The 8,922-nt window shown below is 61.2% G+C and overlaps 2 protein-coding genes across 2 annotated transcripts in view; both read left to right on the forward strand.

Annotated features, from left to right (window-relative positions):
• Positions 1-82, forward strand: part of LOC106897630 (docking protein 2-like) — a 5,037-nt gene extending 4,955 nt beyond the window's left edge. Inside the window, exon 4 of the mRNA XM_014958395.1 lies at positions 3-82. Within this exon, the coding sequence (XP_014813881.1) occupies positions 3-82 (80 nt within the window). The remainder of the gene's footprint in view (positions 1-2) is intronic.
• A 98-nt stretch (positions 83-180) lies between these two features.
• Positions 181-5,964, forward strand: LOC106897651 (docking protein 2-like). Its single transcript, XM_014958415.1, has 5 exons — positions 181-290; positions 1,400-1,696; positions 3,372-3,480; positions 4,601-4,782; positions 4,858-5,964. Exons 1-5 carry the CDS (start codon positions 228-230, stop codon positions 5,749-5,751), a joined length of 1,545 nt encoding a protein of 514 aa, XP_014813901.1. The 5' UTR covers positions 181-227; the 3' UTR covers positions 5,752-5,964.
• The last annotated feature ends 2,958 nt before the right edge of the window (positions 5,965-8,922 follow it).

The raw sequence follows: 8,922 nt of genomic DNA on the forward strand, positions 1-8,922 counted from the left end.
AGCTCAGAGGCGCAGGAAGCCGGAGCCCGCGCCCTGTGAGAGCGTAGGAAATAGAAGAGCCCGACCGCACGTCACATGCTGAGACGGCACCACACGTCGCGACAGCAGCACTGCGGGGGGACGGGGAGGGGGGTGCAGGCAGGACGGGACCCCCCCCAGAACTGTGGGACACGGCGGGGGCCGGCGGCGGAGGGGCGGCAGCGCGGGAGGATGCTGGTGGCTGGAGGATGGAGGAGGCGGTGGTGAAGCAGGGTGTGCTCCACCTCCAGCTGCAGCAGACTTTTGGGAAGGTGAGGAGGTGGTGAGGGGGGGCTGCTCGGTCCTTGGGGAACCCCCCCTGTGGGGGGGCTGGGCTGGAAATGGGGGGTAGAGAGCGGGGGTTGCACCCAAAGGGAATGGGATGCTCCCACCCGTTGGCTCCTCAACCATCCTTGGGCTCTCCGTCAGGCCAGTGGGGACAGGGAGGAGGATGGAAGGAGCTGGGGACGTGCCACCAAGAGAAGACCCCCCCCCCTTGGCTGGACCCCCCCAGCACCAAGTGGGAGCCGTGGAATGAAGGGCTGCAACCCCCAGAGCCTCGTGGCTTTCGGTGGCCGATAACGCCCAGGGTTTGGCAACGGCTCCTGCTCTTGTGCAAGAAGGGGAAGGAGCCACCCTGGTGTCTCCGGGTCCCTCGCCCGGGCAGGGGGCAGGTGGTCCCCGTGGCCACCATCCACGGGGTGGGGGGGCTCAAAATGCCAGGGGGCAGGGTGGCAAGCAAGGGGACAGGCACGGCATTGCCTTCCTGCAGCACGGTGCCAGCCACGGAGGAGGACGGGGCAGGGGGCACCCCCATGGTGGGTCCCCAAAAACACTCCCCAGCAAAAAGGGTGCCGTATTTCGGCACAGCCCCCGGTGCCAGGAGCCGCCGCGGAGAATGGTCTGATGTGGGTGTGAGGCTTCCTCCTCCTCCTCCTCCTCCTCCGTTTCCGTGCACCCTGGGCGGCTGCCTCCCCGGAGGGCGAGCAGGGAATGGCTTGGAAAATCGGTATTTTCAGGGAAAACGCAGAAAAAGAGGAGCTGAAAGTCCTTTGGCGTTGGGGGGGATGTGGGCACAGCTTTGGGGTGGGATGGATCCCGGTGCCGGGTGGGGATGGGATGCTGCCGGTGGCTTTCCCGGCTGGAAAAGCCTTGCCCTGTTAGGGATATGGCTGGTGATGCTCTTAATTAGGGATAATTTTCCCTACTCAGCCCAATTAATCTCCCCCCCACCCTGGCTTTGGCCATCCAACCAAACCCAGTGCGAGATCCTGCCCGGTTTGAACCCATATCCTGCCCCGGGGGTGGCACATGATGCCGAGGGGATTAAAAACTCCTGGAAAAGTGAACAAACTCTGGGTTTTTTCTCCTCTGGCGGCAGAAATGGAAGAAGTTCTGGGGCATCTTGTACCGGGAAAGCCCTTGCTCCACCGCCCGCCTGGAGCTCTTCGAGGGCTCGGCTCCACCAGCTGCCGAAAAGCTTCGGAAAAGCGAGGGCAGCAAGAAGCTGGTCAAGCTGAGCGACTGTGTCCACGTGGCCGAGGTCGGTGGCGATGCTGGTTGCCCCAAGGAGACCTTCCCCTTCCTCCTGGAGACCACCGACAAGCGGTTCCTCCTGGCTGCCGAGGGCACGGAGGTGGCCGACTGGATCCAGAAGCTGTGCGAGCTGGCCTTCCCGGTAACGCAGCCACGGGGGGTACCTGGGGCACGGGGTATGGGGGGATCCCTGGGGGGAAATCCCGATGGGGATGCCCTGCTGTGTCCTCAGATCCTGAGGGAAAATCCCGATGGGGATGCCCTGCTCTGCCCTCAGATTCCTGAAGGAAAATCCTGATGGGGGATGCCCTGCTCTGCCCTGGGATCCTGCAGGAAAGTCCCAATGGGGGATGCCCTGCTCGGCCCTCGGATCCCTGCGGGAAGATCCCAATGGGAGATGCCCTCGGATCCCTTTGGAAAAATCCCCATGGGGATGCCCTTCTCTGTCCACTGATCCCTGGAGGAAAATCCCAATGGGGATGCCCTGCTCTGTCCACTGATCCCTGCAGGAAGATCCCAATGGGGATGCTCTGCTCTGCCCTGGGATCCTGAGGGAAAATCCCAATGGGGATGCCCTGCTCTGCCCTCGGATCCCTGAGGGTAGATTCCCATGGGGGATCCATCCTTGGATCCTGTGGGAAAATCCGGATTGGGGATGCCCTGCTCTGCCCTCGGATCCTACAGGAAAATCCCAATGGGAATACCCTGCTCTGCCCTCAGATTCCTGCAGGAAAATCCCGATGGGGATGCCCTGCTCCATCCTTGGATCCTGTGGGAAAATCCGGATGGGGGATGCCCTGCTCCATCCTCTGATCCTGAGGGAAAATCCCAATGGGGATGCCCTGCTCTGCCCTCGGATCCCTGAGGGTAGATCCCGATGGGGGATCCATCCTTGGATCCTGTGGGGAAATTCTGATGGGGGATGCCCTGCTCTGCCCTGGGATCCTACAGGAAAATCCCAATGGGGATGCCCTGCTCTGCCCTCGGATCCCTGAGGGTAGATCCTGATGGGGGATGCCCTGCTCAATCCTCGGATCCTGAGGGAAAATCCGGATGGAGGATGCCCTGCTCTGTGCCCAGATCCCTGAGGGAAAATCCCAATGGGGATGCCCTGCTCTGCCCTGGGATCCTGCAGGAAAATTCTGATGGGGGATGCCCTGCTCTGCCCTGGGATCCTACAGGAAAATTCTGATGGGGGATGCCCTGCTCTGCCCTGGGATCCTACAGGAAAATCCCAATGGGGGATGCCCTGCTCTGCCTTCGGGTCCCTGCAGGTAGATCCCGATGGGGGATCCATCCTTGGATCCTGTGGGCAAATCCGAATGGGGGATGCCCTGCTCCATCCTCAGATCCTGCAGGAAGGTCCCAATGGGGATGCCCTGCTCTGTCCTCTGATCCCTGTGGGAAGATCCCGATGGGGATGCCCTGCTCTGTCCTCGGATCCTGAGGGAAAATCCCAATGGGGATGCCCTGCTCTGTCCTCTGATCCCTGCAGGAAAATTCTGATGGGGGATGCCTTGTTCTGCCCTGGGATCCTACAGGAAAATCCCAATGGGGGATGCCCTGCTCTGCCTTCGGGTCCCTGCAGGTAGATCCCGATGGGGGATCCATCCTTGGATCCTGTGGGCAAATCCGAATGGGGGATGCCCTGCTCCATCCTCAGATCCTGCAGGAAGGTCCCAATGGGGATGCCCTGCTCTGTCCTGGGATCCTGCAGGAAAATCCTGATGGGGATGCCCTGCTCTGCCCTCGGGTCTCTGTGGGAAGATCCCGATGGGAGATGCCCTCTCTCACCCACCGCTCTTTCCCCGGGGCAGAGGAGCAGGGAGGAGCAGGCAGGAGGCAAAGATGGCCAGCAGAGCTCGCAGGGCACCGACGGCGGGTTCTCCATGGAGGAAAACTCCCTCTACAGCTCCCGGGATAAAGGTGGGTACCAGGCAGGGGGGGGAAGGTGGGTTTGTTGGCATGGGAGGCAGCGCAGGCCCCCCAGCATCTCATCACCCCCCCTTTTCCCTCGACACCTCGGCCGGGTTTGTGCCGGGGAGCAGCCTGCACGTCGCCGCGGTGGAAAGTCTCCCAAAATAGCCTCTTCCTGCTCTGTGGTTTGGTGAGGGCTGGGGTTTGCCTTATCGGCCGGACGCCGCTTCCCCGGCTCACGGGGGGGAGGTTGGGGAGGTGGGGGGGGAGCGATGGGTCCCCACAGCATCCCTTCCAGGGGTGGGAGATGCAACTCTGTCAAGAGGAGGCTGAGGGGAGACCTCATCACTCTCTACAACTACTTGAAAGGACACTGTAGAGAGGTTGGTGCTGGTCTCTTCTCACAAGTAATTAATGACAGAAGGAGAGGGAACGGCTTCAAGCTCCAACAGGGGAGGTTTAGACTGAACATTAGGAAGGAATTTTTCACCCAAAGAGTGGTCGGGCATTGGAACAGGCTGCCCAGGGAGGGGGTGGAGTCACCATCCCTGGATGTGTTTAAGGGATGTTTAGATGCAGTGCTGAGGGACATGGTGTAGGGGAGGACTTTGTAGAGTAGGGGAGATGGTTGGACTCGATGATCCCAAGGGTCTCTTCCAACCTGAATGATTCTGTGATTCTATGATTCTATATGAAGAGCGGCTGAAGGAGCTGGGACTGTTTAGTTTGAGGAAGAGGAGGCTGAGGGGAGACCTCATCACTCTCTAGAACTCCTTGAAAGGACACCGTAGAGAGGTTGGTGCTGGTCTCTTCTCACAAGTAATTAATGACAGAACGAGAGGGAACGGCTTCAAGCTCCAACAGGGGAGGTTTAGACTGAATATTAGGAAGGAATTTTTCACCCCAAGAGTGGTCGGGCATTGGAACAGGCTGCCCAGGGAGGGGGTGGAGTCCCCATCCCTGGCTGTGTTTAAGGGCCGTTTAGATGCAGTGCTGAGGGACATGGTGTAGGGGAGGACTTTGTAGAGTAGGGGAGATGGTTGGACTCGATGATCCCAAGGGTCTCTTCCAACCTCAATGATTCTATAATTCTATGATTCTATGAAATGCCCCCCTCCTCCCTCCCCAGCCGGCTCGGAGCAGGCGTTCAAGGTGACGGTGAGGGCCACTGAGTCCTCCGAGCGCTGCCGGCTCTGGGGACGGTGCATCCTGCGAGCCGGGGAGGAAGCGTTGGAGCTGCTGGATTTCCAGACCTTGGAGATCATCTACAGCTGGCCCTACCGCTTCCTGCGGCGCTTTGGGAGGGATAAGGTAAGGCTGGGGGGGACACCAGGGAGGGTGGGCTGAGGGGGTGGGCTGTGGCCACCTCATCCCGTCCCTCCCCAGGTGACCTTCTCCTTTGAGGCCGGCCGGCGCTGTGCATCCGGAGAAGGCAACTTTGAGTTTGAGACCAGGCAAGGCAACGAGATCTTCCAGGCCATTGAGTCGGCCATCAACGTCCATCGGGGCCGGGGGGCCGAGGAGCCATGGCGGGGGGGCCCTGGGGACGAAGCCTCCCGGCCACTCGGCCATGCCAAGATGCCCAGTTGGGCGCAGGGGCATGAGGAGCCTGGTGGCACCAAGCTGGAGCCCACCTGGGAGGGGAAGGGGCCGAAACCCAAGCTGGTCATGCCCCCCAGCAGCTGCCCCGGGACTGGGGAGCCCTTGGGCACCTTCTTGCCCTCTCGTGGTGCCGATGGCCCCTACTCTGAGCCCTGCAACTCCCTGCGCCGGGGGAACCCCCCGTTGCCAGAGAAGAACCGGAGGCAGGATGCTCCGGCCAAGGTGGCCACCGAATCCGAGTACGCCGTCCCCTTCGACACCATCGCCAAGACCTTCGTGGCTGGCAAGTTCAGCAGCTTGGTCCATCACCCCAAGGAGCTCCCCGACCCCTTCTACGACAGCGTCGGGGCGGCGGGGGGGCAAACGGGCCAACAGCCCCCTCCGCGCCCCACCACCGCCAAACCCGACCACATCTACGACGAGCCCGAGGGTCTGTCCCCCAACACCGTCTACGATGAGCCCGAGGAGGTGAAGGGGGAGGCGTGGAGGCTGCAGGCGGCCTCGGAGGAGCCCACGGGGCACGAGTACCCCTACAACCCCCAACGGGATGACTACGCCGTGCCCAAGAGACCCGTCCCCCTCCGGCAACCCTTCCTGCTGCAGGGCAAGGAGTGGCTGGGGGACACCGAGTACGACAACGTGGCCCTCAAGGTTGCAAAGAAGAGGAACTTGCAGTGAGACGGGATGGGGAAGGAGAGGAGGAGAGGACATCCCATGGATGGCAATGTTGTCCCCGTCCCATCCCCCAGCCCACAAACCCCTCCCCGGACAGAGTTGAGATCCCCCTCCCAGCTCATCGCACCCATGGTTGAAGAGGATGGGGCATTCTTGTGGAGTGGTGGGGCACATCTGGCTAGCTGTGGGGCACATCTGGCCAACGGTGGGGCACATCTGGCTAGCAGTGGGGCACATCTGGCCAGCTGTGGGGCCGACAGCGGGGATGTGCCCACTGGAGGGCACTGTGCACCCGCCGAACGGGCAGGGCAGGCGGGGGGAACCCCCCCCCACACATCTGGCCAGCTGTGGGGCCGGCAGCCGGGATGTGCCCACTGGAGGGCACTGTGCACCCGCCGAACGGGCAGGGCAGGCGGGGGGAACCCCCCCTCAGCATCCCCTCCGCCTCTCTGCTCCAGCCTTCCCCGCACCCCCAAGCTCATCCCCCCCGCAGCACCCTGAGGACCAGACCCCAACCCCCCCGGCTCCTTGCCCGGCCAAACCTCGGGAAGCCCAGCTCTGAGTGGCACGGATCCTCCATGAGCATCCCGAGGGAGACACGTCCCCCAGCGCGAGATGCAGCCGGACGATGCGTGGTCCTGGGATGCTCAGCTCACACTGGTTGGTGCTGCACCCCCCAGGGATGTTCACCCCGCACCCCAAGATGCAGCCGGACAATGTGTGGTCCTGGGATGCTCATCCCACACCCCAAGATGCAACTGGATGATGCATGATCCTGGGATACTGGTTGGTGACACACACCCCCTGGGAAGCTCATCCCGCACCCCAAGATCCAGCTGGATGATCCACGGCCCCGGGATGCTCATCCCACGCTGGTTGGTGACACACACTCCAGAGATGCTCATCCTGCACCCCAAGATGCAGCCGGACAATGCATGGTCCTGGGATGCTCATCCCACACCCCAAGATGCAGCAGGATGATGCATCGCCCTGGGATGCTCAGCCCACACTGGTCAGTGATGGTCCCCCCAAGGGATGCTCACCTCACACCCCAAGATGCAGCCGGACAATGTGTGGTCCTGGGATGCTCATCCTGCACCCCAAGATGCAGCTACCCCCCAGGGATGTTCACCCCACACCCCAGGATGCAGCCAGACAATGCGTGGTCCTGGGACGCTCATCCTGCACCCCAAGATGCAGCCGGACAATCCATGGTCCTGGGATGCTCATCCCACACCCCAAGATGCAGCCGGACGATGCGTCACCCCGGGATGCTCAGCCCACACTGGTCGGTGATGCACATCCCCAGGGATGCTCACCTCACACCCCAAGATGCAGCCGGACAATGCATGGTCCTGGGATGCTCATCCCACACCCCAAGATGCAGCAGGATGATGCATCGCCCTGGGATGCTCAGCCCACACTGGTCAGTGATGGTCCCCCCAAGGGATGCTCACCTCACACCCCAAGATGCAGCCGGACAATGTGTGGTCCTGGGATGCTCATCCTGCACCCCAAGATGCAGCTGGATGATGCGTCGCCCTGGGATGCTCAGCCCACACTGGTCAGTGATGGTCCCCCCGAGGGATGCTCATCCCACACCCCAAGATGCAACCGGACAATCCATGGTCCTGGGATGCTCATCCCACACCCCAAGATGCAGCTGGATGATGCACGGCCCCGGGATGCTCATCCCACGCTGGTTGGTGACACACCCCCCCATGGATGTACATCCCATACTGTGAATGCAGCTGGAAAAAGGTGGTCCTGGGGTGCTCATCCCACACTGGTTGGTGACACACACTCCAGAGATGCTCATCCTGCACCCCAAGATGCAGCTGGATGATGCACGGCCCCGGGATGCTCATCCCACGCTGGTTGGTGACACACCCCCCCAGGGATGCTCATCCTGCACCCCAAGATGCAGCTGGATGATGCACGGCCCCGGGATGCTCATCCCACGCTGGTTGGTGACACACCCCCCCAGGGATGCTCATCCTGCACCCCAAGATGCAGCTGGATGATGCACGGCCCCGGGATGCTCATCCCACGCTGGTTGGTGACACACCCCCCCAGGGATGCTCATCCTGCACCCCAAGATGCAGCTGGATGATGCATGGTCCTGGGACCACGTGTGTGTGACACACACTCCAGGGATGCTCATCCCACACCCCAAGATGCAGCTGGACCATGCATGATCCTGGGATGCTGGTTGGTGACACACCCCCCCAGGGATGCTCATCCTGCACCCCGAGATGCAGCTGGACAATGCATCACCCTGGGATGACACACAGTCCCAGGGATCAAAATCCTGCACCCCAAAATGTGGATGATGCGTCGCCCTGGGATGCTCAGTCCACACTGGTCGGTGATGCACATCCCCAGGGATCAAAATCCTGCACCCCAAAATGGAGCCAGATGATGCATGGTCCTGGGACCACGTGTGTGTGACACACACTCCAGGGATGCTCATCCCACACCCCAAGATGCAGCTGGATGATGCATGGTCCTGGGACCACGTGTGTGTGACACACACCCCAGGGATGCTCATCCCACACCCCAGGATGCAGCCGGACAATGCATCACCCCAGGATGCTCACACCCCACGGATGGACACCCCACACCTCGAGGGCAGCCCCACGGTGCCAACCTCACACCAAAAGCACATGCCCAACCCCCAGAGATGCTCATCCTGCACCCCGAGATGCAGCCAGACAATGCAGCACCCCAGGATGCTCAGTCCACACTGGTCGGTGATGCACATCCCCAGGGATCAAAATCCTGCACCCCAAAATGGAGCCAGATGATGCATGGTCCTGGGACCACGTGTGTGTGACACACACTCCAGGGATGCTCATCCCACACCCCAGGATGCAGCCGGACAATGCATCACCCCGGGATGCTCACACCCCACGGATGGACACCCCACACCTCGAGGGCAGCCCCACGGTGCCAACCTCACACCAAAAGCACATGCCCAACCTGCAGGTTTCTCTTAGCCCACACCAATCTTCTCCCACCCAGCCCTTACCACTTACATCCTCACTCAGCAAGAACAACGGCATAAATTTCTACTGTCTCAGCCACGATCTTATTTTTAATTCTTTTTTTTTTTTTTTTTAGTTTTTTTTTTTTTTCCCAACCCCAAAACCCACTTTCGCGCTCCTCTGAATT

The sequence above is a fragment of the Calidris pugnax genome, unplaced genomic scaffold, assembly GCF_001431845.1.
Source record: "Calidris pugnax isolate Ruff unplaced genomic scaffold, ASM143184v1 scaffold280, whole genome shotgun sequence".
Lineage (NCBI taxonomy): Eukaryota > Metazoa > Chordata > Aves > Charadriiformes > Scolopacidae > Calidris > Calidris pugnax.

What these genes read in the sequence shown, in the direction of transcription:
- LOC106897651 (XM_014958415.1), top strand. Translation starts at nt 228, where the DNA reads ATGGAGGAGGCGGTGGTGAAGCAGGGTGTGCTCCACCTCCAGCTGCAG. An exon ending in CTACAGCTCCCGGGATAAAG is followed by an intron (nt 3,481 to 4,600) that starts GTGGGTACCAGG and finishes CTCCCTCCCCAG; the next exon opens with CCGGCTCGGAGCAGGCGTTC. An exon ending in GGCGCTTTGGGAGGGATAAG is followed by an intron (nt 4,783 to 4,857) that starts GTAAGGCTGGGG and finishes GTCCCTCCCCAG; the next exon opens with GTGACCTTCTCCTTTGAGGC.